Source organism: Mustela nivalis, assembly GCF_964662115.1.
Source record: "Mustela nivalis genome assembly, chromosome: 2".
In the NCBI taxonomy this organism is placed as follows: Eukaryota; Metazoa; Chordata; class Mammalia; order Carnivora; family Mustelidae; genus Mustela; species Mustela nivalis.
The window spans coordinates 86,690,751-86,708,095 of NC_139021.1; the positions used below are offsets into that span (position 1 = coordinate 86,690,751).

Here is a 17,345-nt window from a genome sequence, read left to right on the forward strand (position 1 = left end):
CAAGTCAGGAAATGACAGATGCTGGCGAGGATGCGGAGAAAGGGGAACCCTCCTACACTGTTGGTGGGAATGCAAGCTGGTGCAGCCACTCTGGAAAACAGCATGGAGGTTCCTCAAAATGTTGAAAATAGAACTGCCCTATGACCCAGCAATTGCACTATTGGGTATTTACCCTAAAGATACAAATGTAATGATCCAAAGGGGCACATGCACCCGAATGTTTATAGCAGCAATGTCCACAATAGCCAAACTATGGAAAGAACCTAGATGTCCATCCACAGATGAATGGATCAAGAAGATGTGGTATATATACACAATGGAATACTACGCAGCCATCAAAAGAAATGAAATCCTGCCATTTGCAACAACATGGATGGAACTAGAGCGTATCATGCTTAGCGAAATAAGTCAAGCAGAGAAAGACAACTATCATATGATCTCCCTGATATGAGAAAGTGGTGATGCAACATGGAGGCTTAAGTGGTTAGAAGAAGAATAAATGAAACAAGATGGGATTGGGAGGGAGACAAACCATAAGTGACTCTTAATCTCACAAAACAAACTGAGGGTTGCTGGGGGGAGGGGGTTTGGGAGAAGGGGGTGGGATTATGGACATTGGGGAGGGTATGTGATTTGGTGAGTGCTGTGAAGTATGTAAACCTGGCGATTCACAGACCTGTACCCCTGGGGATAAAAATATATGTTTATAAAAAATAAAAAATTAAAAAAAAATAAAATAAAATGTTTTTATTTTTTTTAAGTAATTCTAATTGTGGTTAAATAAATAATTAATGCAAACATATAAAATATAAAGCTTCTCTTCTTGTGTCCTCACTTCAAGTCAAATAACTTTCTGTTGATTAAGTCAAGTGCAATTTATTGTGTTCCTTGGTTTGGACATAATTCAGTATGAGACTGGCTCTGTTCTTTCTCATGGCAAATTTTATGTTTGAGGTGCTTTCTGCAGACAGTTCACTATAGACTACTGGATGAGGCTGTTGGTTTCATTTCAATGATTCTTTTTTTTTTTTTAAGATTTTATTTATTTATTTGACAGAGAGAAATCACAAGTAGGCAGAGAGGCAGGCAGAGAGAGAGAGAGGAGGAAGCAGGCTCCCTGCTGAGCAGAGAGCCCGATGCGGGACTCGATCCCAAGACCCTGAGATCATGACCTGAGCCGAAGGCAGCGGCTTAACCACTGAGCCACCCAGGCGCCCCATTTCAATGATTTTGATAAAGCTATTTTAGAAGTCAGGTGCAAGATGGATATTTAAATTTTTGTAGAGAACTATGTAGCCTTAGCAGTGGATCTAAGATTTCCTCTACTCAGCCCTCTGTTTTCAAGGAATGTTTCTCCATTTCATCGCAGAATTTCTGAGAGAAAGGGAAACTTTCTGTCCTCAGTTCTGCTGCTTATTATTTCAAGAGAAGCCTTTCTGAAATGGCAGCTTTGGAAATTTCTACTGGATCAATTGCATAAGGGGTTACCAAGGACTGAAAAGGTCTAGTTCTAAATGGATTAAAACAAGATACATTATTTTGTATATATCCTTAGGCATAAATAATTCATTTTAAATAGTCATCATATGACATAAAATAGGTCACTTCTTATCTTCTCTAGCAGGAGCATTTCCCTCTATCCTGAAATGTAATAAGCATGTGGTCATGTGTAACATGTCTTATTATCCTCGCTTCACTTTAAAAATTTTAATAAGTAGGGGTGCCTGGGTGACTCAGTTGGTTAAGTGTCTGCCTTCGGCTCAAGTCATGATCCCAGGGTCCTGGGATAGAGCCCCGAGTTGGACTCCCTGCTCAGTGGGGAGCCTGCTTTTCCCTCTTTCTCTGCCCCTGCTTGTGCTTTCTCTTTCTTTTTCTCTCACATGCTCTCTCTCTCAAATAAGTAAGCAAAATCTTTAGAAAAATTTTTGAGTTGGAAGCATGACTTCACTAACCATGTAGCATCTTTCTACTCAAGAGTGCTGCCTAAGAGAAGAGGTGACATTGAGTACTGCTTCTGGATGTGCTTCCTCTTGGTTCCCTATTGGAACATCAGGTTTTAGACCCAGGACTGTAAAGAACAGAGGGGACTTGAAGTACTTCAGACTGAATTTCAGGGAAGCTATGTTAATTCCTCAAACATTTTATTTTGCTCACCAGCACAAGAAATAACCAACTTGTTTTGTGCCTTCCAGGTATATTCATTTCAACCAAATAGAAACGCTACAGGCGGAGACCTTTAGAGACCTTCTGAAATTAGAGCGACTGTAAGTGTTGGCTTTTTAGACTCCTTTGCTTCTGCTTTACTTTTTCAGTTTATACAATGTATTGACTGCCCAGGAGATCAGGACATTTTGTTGAAAGCCTATGAAGCAAAGTCTGTACCTTTGTACTATAAGACAGAGTTACTGTACACCATTCTATCCTTTGAAATCAATGGAGAAAAGATGAATAACCCAATTAAAAACAGGGCAAAAGCAATGAACACTTCACGAAGGTGGTAAAAAACCACTCTGCAAACTTATGGCAGAATCTACCACAATTTACCATACACATCCCCTATGGCCTATCCATCAGTTCCACTTCAAGTTATGGACACAACAGACATGCACATGTGTGCATATGCGTCAGAAGTGTGTTCTGGAGTATTAATGGCAGCATCACTTATAACAACTCCACCCTAGAGGTACTCAAGCATTCAACAACAAAAGAAGACAAATAAGTTGCTGGATATTCATATATATATAGCACATATGAATCTCAAACATTTTTAGCAAAAAAAAATCCAAACATTGAAAATTACATTGTTTGACGTTTTCTTTTTTAAATTCAGAAATAGCAGGAACATGTGTAATAGCTAGAAGTTAAATAGTGGTTACCTTTGGAGAGAAGGAGATGTTAAGCAACAGCAGGAAGGAGCTTCTGGAGTCCTGGCAGTTTTGTCTTTTTCTGTTTTCCCAGCTGTATTCACTTTCAGGAAAGTCATCATACTTATAGCATGATGTGTGTTTTTCTAGATGAATGTTTAATAAAATAACTTTTCTAGATGAATGTTTAATAAAACTTTATTAAAGACAATGACAAACCAAAAGAATACTTGGACACTCTCCTTTTGTATTGTCTTTTATCAGATGAAAATACTCTAGCCCTTCATTTCCTCTAATACCTTATATTAACAAATTAATTGTGATTTTAGCACAAGATATGGATTTTTTTTTATGAACAGAAAAAGTGCAGAATGATGTAACTAAACTTAATCAGGAATCAGTTTGAATTAAAATATATCTGAAAAGAAATTGTAATTAGGAGTCTGTAGGTTTTGAAAAGGATGCCCTATGATTCTGATACATGAAATAGGCTAATAAAATTAAAAGATAAAAAAGAGCTAATCGACCATTTTTCCATGCCATTACTCCAGACTTATTCACATATTGAAGTTTAGGAACTGTAATGCATAAAATTTCATTGTTTAGATTTGTGTTCTTGCTTTGTTGAATGTCATGGAGGAGCGAACTTTCCCCATTTCCTGCTCCATCAGGCTTCAGTTCCACCTCAGTAAATTCAAGATTTAGCATCACAATGACTAATAACCTCAAAAAAACCCGAGCCACTGACTTTAATGTTGGGGAAAGATTTGCTGATAAAAATAAGCACTGCTTTCCTCCATTGAAAACTGGGAAGGGGTGATTCCTGTTCCCCAAAGGAGATCTTGAAGCCCTCACAGGCCTGTTGATAGTGAGGGCATCTCCTACCTTTCAGAGTGGGCTGTTATCCATGAATGTCTTGAAGGAGTAGGGAACGGAGCAAGGAAAAAAGGTTTAACTTTTAGTTTTCTCCCTATTATGTAAATAAAAACTATATACATATTTTTGAAAGATCTCTGAATATATTAATCACAATGTATTTTTGTTATATTTCTCTTTTTTTTAGTTCTTTGAATTCCCCTGCTTTCTCTGGAGTTGGTTTTTTTTTTTTTTTTTTGTCTTGGTCTTTCTTTGCCATGGTCCTGATTAAGCTCCAGTGCCTTGTGGTCCTTGATATTTATACTTGAAAATATTGGTTGGGGGTCTAAGTTTCTCCTGTTTTCTTGTAGGTACGTCTGTTTTCTTCCAAAATTTCCCATTTGGGAAGGAATTAAAAAATTTTTTAAATTCCAAAGAGAATTTTAGTTTGGACAGTTGGGTAGGAAAATGGCAGATTTCTCCATCTAAAATACTAGAATGTGAAAGGAAAGGCTTCCTCTTCAGTTGCTGCTCCACACAAAATTAGTTACTTTTCTTTGTCAATTTTTAAAATTTCTTTTTTTTTTTTAGAGAAAAACCTATAAAAATCATAAGAAAAATATATGTGTGTATATATTCAGTGAGAATAATATAACACTTGATAAATAATATATTTAATAATAAGAAATATATATATAAATTTTCTTCCTCTTAGCATTTGGCCACAGCTACAAATTAATTACATTTCTCCATCCACATGTTCAGTGAATCTCATTTACCATCCTGTCCCTCTACTCGGTTTGGTGTCTTGGGTCCCAAACAATCAGATTGTTCCTGCTTGATATATTCCCTGGGATTCTGCTTTTTCTGTTTCATTTTTCAACCTTCTTACATGCATTTTGTATTTTCCAGAGTTCACTGAAATCTCTTATCTGTTGATAACCTTATGCATCCTGTCCTTTTGAATGTTATAGGTTTATTTATTGTATTGACCATCTGACTTCTAAAGGAGAATGAGGCAAATTTGCATGTCTCATTCACTCTTTTGAGTTAGAATTCTTCTCCCTATAACCTTGAAGTGTGTTTGTTGAGATAATATTTTAAATATTAAAATTAAATTATTTTGTTAAGGTAATTCTCAATCTATACAAATTCAGTATGACTTTGTCTGTAACCACACATCCTCAAGTAATGTGCATTCAGCAGTGGTAGTAACAATATTTAGGATAGTTCTTTACTTACAGGCTTTGATAAAAGTCCCCATGTGTTGCATTCATAAATACCAACCTCTACCACTTGTGTGGAATGTTCTTTTCCCTGGGTGCATGATGCCAATACATGCAAGTGAAGACATGCATCTTCATATTTCCTATAAAGAGAGGAGTTAGTTTGAAAATCCTGGTCCTTTACCAAACTTAAAATTTTCCCTACCAATAAGCCTTACTCTTAAAGAGTCATAAACTAGTTATTATTATGTCACCAAGCAGAAGAATCTTTACACTTTGGTGAAGGCACATAGGTTGAAATATTCAAGCTGGTAATTTAGAGCTTGATGCACAGGCAGAAAATTGCAGTAATGCTTGTCAAAGTATATAAAAATATGACGTTTTGTGTAATAATTTGTGGTTGGTATTGAAGAACCTGATAACTGTGCTATTTCTCCCCAGTACCACTTGCCAATTGCAAAGTGGTGAGACTGTAGACGTTCTTCATAAGGCTGGATCCCTGTATTTATTTCATATGCACACTGACCTTGGCAAACTATATATAGCTTCTATATTGCATGGTTTTTCTTTTAGAAGCTTTAATTAATCTCTCTTTAAAAAATAGGAAAAATATACCAAGGAAAGGAAACCCTGGTATTCTGTAGCCATAAAGAACATTCATGGTGACTAGAATACATTTCGTTTAATTGGTTTGGAAAGAATACCAGTTTGAAACAACATCACAGGGATGCTTTATGGAGCAGCAGGGACTGGCATCGAATCAACCAGCCCAGAGATATCTTCTTTATCACGCATGTACCTCACTACAGCAAAGGCTCTTTCAACAGCTTTCTCTAAGTATAGGATCTGAATATGGTTTTCTCTACACCTTAGAAGTCTCTTGGATTTCCATTGGTGATGTCTTGAGATGCTAACCTAAATTTCAGGCAGAAGATATACTTTTCTCTCCTCAGACAATTAATGTTGAAAAAACCCATTCATGGCTTGGTTTGTTTGATAATGTGTATATTTCTGTCACAAGAAAGAGATTAGACTTTGCATCAGTTTCAGTGCAATGGATACTGTTAATTTTCTTTTTAACCAAATATCTTTGGTAAAAAATATTAGCAGCAAATAATTATTATATGAAATTTCCAATACAGGAAGAGATGCTTTTTAGGTCTTATTGGGGGCAAAACAATCAAAGTGATATTTCTACAAGTACAACTCAACAAATAGCAGAAGCATTTTGAAGATTAACTTCACAGAAGTTGGAAAGAAGAAAGAGGAAAAAGAAAGCATAGGCATGCAGTTTTGCACCCCTGCTGAACAGTACTACTGAAATATGACTACTATTTTGGTGTTGTCACTGACATAGTAATCTAGGATGAATAATAATAATTATTATAATAATAAGCTCATTTTATAGACAAAGGAACTAAGGTTTAGAGATATTAATCTACTTGAAAACAAATAGTTATAGATATAACAAGTAGCAATAATATCTGATTTGGGAACCCTAATAATATGTATGACAGAAACTAATGTTGAAATAACATTAATTTGGACATTTTGTCACTATATCAAATGAAGTAAAAATTTTGATAATAATTTTTCAACATTTACATACCATGTTTCAAAATCTGTGATGATGAAAACATTATTATTATTATTATTACTTTTCTTGACTTGTTCTGCCTGTTCAACAATTCTGGTCTACTTGGCTTGGAAAATAAATAACATCTTTTAATCTCTGATTATTGATGCAATTTCCAGCCTTTTAAATATGATAAGAGAGAGGCACCTGGGTGGATCAGTTAATTAAGCAGCTGCCTTTGGCTAAGGTCATGCTCTCAGGGTCCTGGGATGGAGCCCCATGTCCCTGCTTAGCAAGGAGCTTGCTTCTTCCTCTCCCTCTGCCTGCTACTCTCCCTGCTTGTATGCTCTCTCTCTTTGTCAAATAAATAAATAAAATTTTTAAAGAAATATTTTAAGAGAACAATCAACATCATTTTTACTGTTGTTATCACACTGGGCTCTACTAGTTTTAAATAGTGAAGTAAGTTTATAGTCCTACAAAAAAACACATGAATAGTTGTCCAAATTATGTGGCTTTCCCCAGGGTTCAGCTGCAATGTACTATAAGCTACTTCTCCATTATTAAATTCTATTCCAATATCTCCTGAGATATGGATATGGGTTAGGGCTTTTGGGGAATGACAATTACTGTGTGACTTCTGTCTGTACGCCCATCTTAACCTAACTAACTGTTCACTGTTTCTTCTCTTGTCATTGCTTCTGAGTTTGGTGAATTGGGTGGGGCAGGAGAAAATGGGTATAAAAAACTAAAATAGTAAGGACCAGGAAAAAAATTATATCTACTCAGAAGTGTATCAAATTCCAAAGTCATAAAAATATTTTGACTCCTGAGGACCCCTCGTTACCTTAATCCCTAATTGAAAAAATAGTGAAAATTAAACAAAAACCATACATTGCTAGGAAAACATGGTCAGATAATCTTATTTAATTTTGAGATGGGGCACTGGCCGTGGAATTGGATTCAGAGTGGGGCTGGTTGTAGCTGTTAACATTTTCTACACATTATTTGATTATTTGTGCTCATTTCCCACAGTCCCTAGAAATCAGTGGCATGGAGCTTTCCTGTTTTGCAGACTACTGTTTCGTCCTCTCTTCAAACATGTGCTCTTTGTTGAATATGTTTTCAGCTGTGCTAGTGGGTAAATGAAGCATAGCTGGTGATTTCCTAGTCACAATTTCTCTCCTCACAGTGGGAAGAAGTGGTATGGCCAGGGCAGTGTTCCGGGAACCCACTCTGGTGCAGAACCGACCAGGTAGAAGGAAGGATAGAAATACTGTGGCCCTGGGCCTCAGAGTGCCATTGGCAACAGAGCCTGGGAATGTGCTTCTCTGTGATCTGCCTGGAGCACAGACATGGGCATGAATTTGAAAGGGAACAGGCAAATGGTTGGCTGAGCCAGGAACCACAGCAGCACCAAATGGAACTGTCATTTAGCAAGACTGCTGGTGGCCTGTAAGTGAAAGTAGACAAAGGGTTGCCATCCACAGGATCCAGTTAATCATGGCTCTCTTGCAGGCTGCTGCAGTCATACATCATTGTGCCATTCTTTTTGATGAATACATTCTCTACCTTGATTTCCTATGTGCTTAAAGACTTATTTCTGTGATTTTTCTCCTTAGCATTTGTAATCTCTAACTAAATAAAACAAGAAATGCAAAAAAACCATGGGTCAGAAAGTCTATACATGTAAATCTTTAAAAACGTGCTTGCATAAGTGACACTCTTTTGTATTTGCCCTTTCTCACTGAAATACTTTTAAAAATGTATTTGGATCCACAATTCATTAAAAAAAAAAAAAAAGAAAGAAAGAAAAGAAAAGAAAAAGAAAAGCTCTCCCAAAGCATCATTGCCCTGTTGTGATTCAAAGTTACCTTTGTTTTTCAGGTTTTTGCATAACAACAGATTATCTAAAATCCCGGCTGGGAGCTTTTCTCATCTGGATTCATTAAAGAGACTGTAAGTGAAAGCAAGTGCACAGAAATAGAAACCTTATGATTTTCCCCCAAATAAATAAATCCTAAGCAATGATTTGCCTTTGTCTCCTTTGGCCCTGAAAGATCATTGCAATTCTAGCGTGTAAGGGAGAAAATGGTTTCGTTAACTGCAGAGTGATAGAGGACGCAGACAGTCGACTAAGCTTTCATGTATTCTCTCAGAAGTGACATTCAAAAGGAATATTGAAGATAGAAGTTTTCCTTGGTTCTCAGTAATTTCCTCGCTGGTCAAATCTAAAGACTCCCAAGACTTCTTTTCCTTTAACTTTTATTTAAAAAGAGATGTAAGAAGTTCCAAAGAAAGTCTAACTCCTCTGGCCAGGCCTCAGAAGTATTCCCTTGTTGCAGGTATGGTTACTGATAGAGTTCATTTCTTCCTACACTAAAAAATTTGGAGTAAACATCCCAATCCTGTTTGAGCCTCCAACTGCCTCGCTTTTCTCTCTGCCTGTGTGAATCACTCGCTTTTACCCTGATCTGTCTCTTCACCCCTTTCTCTGGGTAGACTTCTGCTTTATTGATGGATTTGGGATTATTGTTTTTTTCCCTCAGTAAGCCCCAGTTATCAGGTAAAAGTCACATGTCCTGCTTCCCAGAGCTATTTGGAGGGCACGGAGTGGAAAAATCACAAAAGTGTATCTCTCAGCTGTCTTGGAGGTCATGCTGTTGCTGGTGTCTTTCTGGTGTAATGTGTCCAGGTCCAGGTCAATGGGCGAGGAAATCAAAACACTGGGGCAAATAAATTTGTGTTTAATTGGTGCCTGGAAATAACGCTTGGAATCATTGTGTTTCAAGGATCATAATTAATCAGGAGGACCATTCACCGAGCCCCAGTCCATTTTGTCATTGTATACTCTACTTTCATTGCAATTCTCACAGTAGACGCTGCTTTACTGTGTTTTCTCCTCAGGCTGTGCTCTTTGTGTCAGAACCACATCTGCTTGAAGATTCTCCTTTTCTGTCAAAATTTCCTCACTTCTCAGAACTGGTTGCACCACAGCCATTTGGATTAGAGCATCGATTCTTGTTTTGTTTTTATAAAAGACTTTATCTCTTAGAACAGTTTTAGGTTTGCAGAAAGAACTGAGACGTCCCACATACCCTTTCTTCCTAAAGAGCCTCCCCCTCCATCACCCGCCACTGGAGTGTTACATTTGTTAAAATTTATATCCCACAATCACTCAAAGTCCGTAATTTAACTTAGGGTTCGTGTTTATTGTACTTGGCATGGGTTTAGATGAATGTATAAGAACATATATCATCACTATAATGTCACACGGACTATTTTCACTGCCTTTAAAGTCCTCTGTGTCCCACCTATTCATCCTCTCCTCCCCTAACCTCTGGCACTAGACATTTTACCATCTCCATAGTTTGGTCTTGTCTCGAATATCATACCGTTGGAATCATACAGCAGGCAGCCTTTGCAGATTAACTTCTTTTATTTAGTCATAGGCATTTAAGATTCTCCCATGTCTTTTCATGGCTTACTAGCTAATTTCTTTTTAGTGCTGAATAATATTCCATTGTCTAGATGAACCAGTTTTTTTAATCCATTCACTACTGAAGGACATTTGTTGGCTTCCAAATTTTGGCAATTATAAATAAAGCTGCTTTAAATATCCATGTGTAGTTTTTTTGAGGGGACATTGTTTACACTTCCTTTGGGTAAATACCAAAGAGAATGATTGCTGGATGGCATGGTTAAAGTACGTTTCGTTTTATAAGAAATTGCCAGATTGTCTTTCAAAGTGGCCATCCCATTTTTTAGCCCCAGCAGCAGTGAATGAGAGCTCTGTTGTTCCACACCCTCACCAGCATTTAGTGTCATCAATGTCCTGGATTTGGCCATTCTAACAAATGCGTAGTGTTATCTCATTGTTGTTTTAACATTCTTGTTTTTAAGTCATATCTGGAAACTGAAAAATGTCAAGGCATTTTGTAACAGGTCATGGGATGCTTTATTTTAGTAGCAGTAGGAATATATATATATATATATATTTTGTTTTACTTGCTTCATTCTCTTTTGTTGAACTTATCACTTGTGGTTAGAGTCACTGTCTTTGTATACTTGCAATTATAATTCTTTAAATGTTTCTTTTCTATATACATTTCTATCTCAGTATCATTCCTGACTTCTCAGGCTCTCAGAAAGTCTTGAAATGCTAAATCTCCTGTTTGTTTTTCTAATCCCTTTCTATTATACTTTCTTGTTAAATTTTAGTAGCAGCTTTTCTTTGTTGTTTTGTTCTAACTTCTTACGTTTTAATGAAACTGCATTAACTGCATTGCTGAAACACCCACAGAGAGATAAATACTCATAAAGAAGCAGAGGGAGACCCTTCTCACAGTGATGTGCCAGTATGCATATTATATGCATGTGCTATATATATTTCAAATGTTTTAAGCTAAATATAAGATAATGTTGTTAGTATGTTATGTTGATGAAGTGTCTCTTTTCATAGATGGTACACTGATCACTACGGTCATGGTAAGCTGACATACAAATGATTTGAGCAAAGTTTTCCAGGGTCCATGAGATCTTGTTCAGTCTGAGATGGCGAGCACTTGTACCTAGTTATTCCAAATCCTCAAACCCATGACTGTCCAGGCTGTAATTTACACATGAATATCAGAATAAAGGAAAGTAACTGAGGGCTAGTAAATAAACTACATGTACCCCCAATAAACTCTATCTTCCACACTGAAGTCTCTCAACTACTGGGAGAATGTCACTTCACAGGTAACACCCGGGAGTCTGAGAAACCTGTGTGAATCACATGTGCCCTATCGCCCCAGGAGCTGTGTGTTACACCTGATAGGGGTATCCCATCTGAACCATATCATTTCTAACTCATGACAACCACATTCCTTCCAAGAGTACTGAAAAAATTAATGAAGTGATTTCTAAAAAGTGCTTTTGGATCTTTAAGTGAAAGGGATTATGCAAATACAAGTGACATATTACTCTATTTTCAAATAGAAAGATTTGAATTTGAATTTACCTTATGCTTTTCTTTCCCTTTGAAACTGCCCACCGAGCAGTGAATAGTCCAAGTGAGTAATTTGGGTGTTGTGATTCTTGACTGAATACTATCAAAAGACAGTTGTCTTTTATTTAGCACACTTGTGACATCTGATTTAATAGTTACTAAAATTTCAACAGTTGTAATTCTTACCTGCATGCCTAGGCGTCTGGATTCCAATGCTCTAGTTTGTGACTGTGATTTAATGTGGCTGGGGGAACTTATGCAAGGCTATGCCCGAAATGGCCAAACTCAGGCTGCTGCTACATGTGAGTATCCCAGAAGGCTCCAGGGACGCTCCATCGCTTCGTTAACAGTAGAGGAGTTCAACTGTGGTATGTACTTTTCTCTCTGTGTGTAAAATGAAAATGTCTTTTGTTTGCCCCCTTTCTATAAAGGTTTTCTATATGATGTTGTATTTGGAAGAACATAATACCAGAAAATGTTATCAAGGGATTTAGTTAAAAGTATGGTCAATGGCCTTGAAAAATGAAGTTTTTATCATCCATAAACAGAGCTGAGATGGTCCTTGAGCATCATTTAATCCAACTTTCAAATTTCAAAGAAGAAATATTAAGGGAAATTATTTTTCAACAAGGTCACAGGACACTCTGACCAGCATTAAAGTTTTCCCGTAAACCAGCATCACTTAAGTGTTAATAAATCAATAATTGAGGTTTTTTCAACTTCAGATCAAATGATTTTTAATATTCATAATAGTAAAGCAAACTCTGGATTTGGTAAGCATAGTTCTTATTCTGACTACTTTAATAATTCTATCAGACTTTAATTAAGGATCCAAGTATAGTTTCTTAGAAATTATTTGGTTCTCGGTGTGTTTGGGTGGCTCAGTTGGTTAGGCATCTGCACAGCTCAGGTCATGATTCCAGGGTCCTGAGATTGAGCCTTGTGTCCTGCTCCTCCTTAGTGGGGAGTCTGCTTCTCCCTCTCTGCCTGCTGTTCCTTCACCTTGTGCTCTCTCTCTCTGTGTCAAATAAATGAACCAACTCTTCAAAAAAATAAAAAAAGAATTTATTCAGTTCTCCCTTCAAGCTTTTAATATAAATAAATATTTACTTGTGTATCTATCTAATCAATTTTATATATAGCTTTAAATATGAATAAATGAATATACATACATAGGCATGCATATGTGTGATAATTGGGCTCCTTGAAAATATACTAGGGCGATAGCTTATAGCAGAAATTGCTTTCTAATGCCCCATTCACTGGAAGCCAGTATAGTTTAATTCTATCCAGACTGAGAAGAAAAGTGATTTGTCTTTATTTATAAATAAATCTCAAATTTGTCCATAACATCCATCTTTACTAGCAACTCAGAATTTATGTCCTAGTCAAGTTTGCTGGGAATTTAGAGCATCTTAACTGCTGTCCCAGCTTTCATCTTCTTCCCTCTCCAATCTATTATATTTGGGGAGATCTTTTAAAACACAGATCTGATGATATAATTCTTCTGTGCTCTTTTATAGCTTCCCATACCTTCAAATGAAACGCCACATCCTTAACAAGACCACACTTCCTATATATTGTGGCCCTTGGCTACTCTGTAACCTTGATTCATTCTGCCTCCGAATCTGTCAGTGATGTTTAGTCATTATGATGTTCTTTCAGTTCCTAGAAGTTCTTAAGCTTTTTTTCAACCAAGACTATACGTTATTTACTCTGCCTACAATATTCTTCTTGCCTCCCTTCTTTTAAGAGCCCTCTTCTTAAAGATTAGTTACTTGGAAAAGCTTTATTTAATTTTGCTCTCTATTCACCTTTTCCCTATCCCACACACTCTGAGTCAGGTCCCTTTTCATAATCTATCAAATTACCATTTATTTTTCTTAGCACTTATAGCAACATATTATCATACATGTTGTGTTTGTTTTACTTTCAGTTGCTTTAACAAAACTATAAGCTCATGAGTACAGAGAATTTGTTTTGATCATTATTTCATCACCTACTTAGCACTATGCCTGACACACTGTACTGTTGAATTCTTTTTTAAAATAAATATATGTAAATGAATCATACCATTTTTCTAAAAAGGATAAGGCCGGGATATTGGTTATATGGACTTTTGTTGTAGTGGTTAAGATTAATAGAGATAAATGTAACATTCTCCAGACATGTCAGATCTGGTTATTTATTAATGATTAGAAGTCTCAAATGATCCACTTAAAAAGAAAGAGCTTTATCATTTAGAAAGGTTTAAAAAATTATGTTAAATTTGTTGTAGAAAGGCAAAGTTCCCTTTTTTAAATTGTTCTCTATAATTTAAATTCAATAATATTGTCTGGTTCATTAAATATCAATCACTTATTGAAATTATTTAAATGTTTCCATGTTCATCACTAATTATTATCTGAGATGGGAAACATTAATTTATATTAATAAGTAAGGTTGTTCAACCAGGTTTGAGGTCTAGACATACAAATTCTTATAAATTGTATAAAGTGGGTAGTTAGATGCTAATTGTCTAGAGAAATGCCTGCAAAATTGCAAGCTCAACTGAAGTACTTAGCTTGAAATATTGACCCATAAACTCAAACTCCTTCCATAAATATGGCTGTATTGGACTACTAGAAATAAAAGCATAGGGAAATTTATTTAATTTACCTCATTGGAAATTCCTTTATGCAGTAAATCTTTCAAACTTCTAAAGTTTTGTGAAATATATGTCTAACATCAAAACTGGTACATTACTGGGTAGATGCAGTATAATTTGTAAAACTTTAATGTAGAAGGAAATTAAAATTATCTGTAGTCCTTTGTCAATAATATTTTAGAGTACTGTAATTTTGTGTCTTTAAAAGTATACCAATAATTCTTCTGTTACAGAGAGTCCTCGAATTACTTTTGAGCCCCAAGATGTGGAGGTAACATCAGGGAATACTGTCTACTTTACTTGCCGGGCTGAAGGAAATCCTAAACCGAAGATTATTTGGATACATAACAAGTAAATACTGAGCATAGACATGTGTTAATTCCCAAATTATCAGTGTTTCTTGATATTTCATAAAAATGCCTTTTAGCTGTCAGCTTTTACCTGGAAGTATCTGGAAGACTACTTAAAATTCTATATTTCCAGATATCAATGATTGTGAAATTGAGTAAAGGAATTTTGCATTATTTCTAGAAGGAGATATTGGGATAATAACTAGTATGTTTTAAAATCTGAACATAATTAGACATAACCTCACCTTAATTATTTTAGTTTCAAACTGGTATTTTACATTTGATGTTGCAAATTTGACATAGTAAGTCAGTAGAACATTACATAAGTGAATTGGGAATAAAAAATATTTCAAGACTATTTAAAATACTAGTCACTTACTTTATTTTTATTGCACAATTTGATAAAACATGGTTTCTATGAGTCTAAAACACTGAATATAAAGTTAAATAGTGATAACAAACTTACAAAAAGTTAAAATTTTAGAGTGGGAAAATAATGTGAAATAGATACATAGAATGAATCATATACTTAATACATTCAATGATAGTACTTGGACAATTATATTATCATTAATTGTATTATTGGTAACTAGCATGGTTTGCATGTGTCTTTTCCATATGCCTCCACAAAATTTCATTGGTTGTTTTCTATCATGTGTGTAATCAACTCTAAATTTTTATGCTTTTATTTATAAATAAAATATATTTTATGCCTTTTTGTATATAATTTATATTCGTAATTGTAGTAAAAAAAAAAACCCAGATATGTTTGTAAAATGTGTTGTTAATTCAAGCAAAAATCTAATAAGTACAGGTTAAAAATAGCTTGGAAAGAAGGCAATTATGAATGCTATTAAATCTGGAATCTGGCCCAGGAGAAAGACATCAGTTGATAGAAAACTTCAATTTATATCCATCTGGTGATTATTCAAGGGTACTTGAGAAATAGAAATTGCTGCTTGTAATGCCTTCAAACTGCTTGCTCTGCCCTCTTACAGTTTAAATTCAGTCATTATGTGTTCAAGGTTACAACGGTACTGACTAGTATTCAGAAAGGAACAAATAAAAAATCATATTGCCTGATGTATGACATAAGAGTTTGAAATATGATGACTAAAGAAGCTAAGATGCATTTTAAAAGAAACAAAGAAATTGAAAAAAAAGGAATAAGATGAAGGAAAGGTGAACTTTAGATAGAAATTTCTGTTATAATATTAGCCATTTTGTATAGAAAAAAATAGAAATGAAAAGGAAGAATTCATACCAAAAAATGTTTAACATTAACACATCTTGCTGATTATTTCTCATCAAGGATTTTTTAATAAAAAGATAATATATATGATGAAAGTATGTGAAATGTATAGTACAACAGATAATTTGAAACAAACATCTGTTTAACATAAAGTAGGCCAAGAAAAGAAAATTCTACCAATTCATTAGAAGATACCTAGGTGTTTCTTCCTTAACATTCTCCTGCTTTCCTCCCCTGAAGAAAACCTCTATCCTGACTTTAGCATCCATAGAACAGTGGGTTAAGAACTGATTAGACATAAGCAAATATGGAATTAGAGAATTAGAGGGTATGTCTGTTGGAGTAAATTATCTGTCAGGGTAAGAAACATGGAAACTAATCCAAAGGTCCAGGACATCTCCACTAGGAATTCCAGAAACAGAAGTTAAGAAATAATGAGCTGGAGTCAATGTTTAGAGAAGTAACAATGAGAACTTTTCCAGAAATGAAAAAAAATCATGAAATTTCAGATTAAGAATTGTACCGATTCCCAACTAGGACTTAAAAAAGAAATCTGTATCTGGTGAATGATGATCAGAACATTGAATGAGATAAAATCTTTCATTCCAAGATAATTTGCAGATTACCCTCAAGTGCACAGCAATTACACTGACAGTTGACTTTAAACACAGAAGGTAATGGCATGTATTTAGCTTGTTAAAGAGAAAAAATCTAGTTTCTTTCAGTTTTAGATTCAGCTAAATTATTTGAGAAGTACAATAAAGACACTTTCAAAGAGTTGAGCGTTACTTAGGGATATTTGCTAAAAGTATTATAAATAAGGAAGATATGCAAGAACCAAAGGTGAAAACAAAGTATTTTTAAACATGTTGATAAATAGGAATAAACTGAGATAGTTAAAGTATTCACCAACTCTAAAGGAAGGGAGAAGTAAAATGTTAGATGACACTAATAAAAATACTGTAAGGAGAGAGGACATAAATAAATAATTTCCCATGTCTCATTTTTGAACTATACAATGATATTGACTGGTTTTGAGACATTAAGAAGGCCTATTAAAAATTATGGCAAAATACTAAGATAAGGAAGAGAATACAACTTTCATACCAAGAGAAGGGAAAGTATGATTAAGGAAAATTGGACCAATGAACAAAAGGAAGGGAGAGATAGAATTGAGGTAAAGGAAAGGGAAAGGACAGAAAATGAACAAAATATCTCATCAGAAATAAGCTTAAATACATTAATAAACATGATGAATGTACAAATTTAAATAGCCTTTTGAAAGACATCATAGATTGAATTAAAAATTCAGCTGTGTGCTAAATATGTTTATTTAAAACATGATATGGGGAGATGGAAGCTAGATGGGTAAACATATAATACCATAGTTGTCTAAACAAAATAAAGCTGCTATATCCAGATTAATATCAACTAAACTAAATTTGAAAAAAACTATAATTGCATATCATTAAATCATAAGTGATCAGCAACAATTCACCTGGAGATAAGATTCACAAATCTCTCTGTACTTAACAAAATAGCTGCTTAAAAATAAAACAAAATTAAGAGGATTACCAGGATTAAT

The 17,345-nt window shown here is 35.0% G+C and overlaps 1 protein-coding gene across 1 annotated transcript in view; it reads left to right on the forward strand.

Annotated features, from left to right (window-relative positions):
- Positions 1 to 17,345, forward strand: part of PXDNL (peroxidasin like) — a 500,679-nt gene that overhangs the window by 323,681 nt on the left and 159,653 nt on the right. The window contains exons 5-8 of the mRNA XM_082720100.1: positions 2,193 to 2,264; positions 8,409 to 8,480; positions 11,710 to 11,879; positions 14,392 to 14,509. Of these exons, the coding sequence (XP_082576226.1) occupies positions 2,193 to 2,264; positions 8,409 to 8,480; positions 11,710 to 11,879; positions 14,392 to 14,509 (432 nt within the window). The remainder of the gene's footprint in view (positions 1 to 2,192; positions 2,265 to 8,408; positions 8,481 to 11,709; positions 11,880 to 14,391; positions 14,510 to 17,345) is intronic.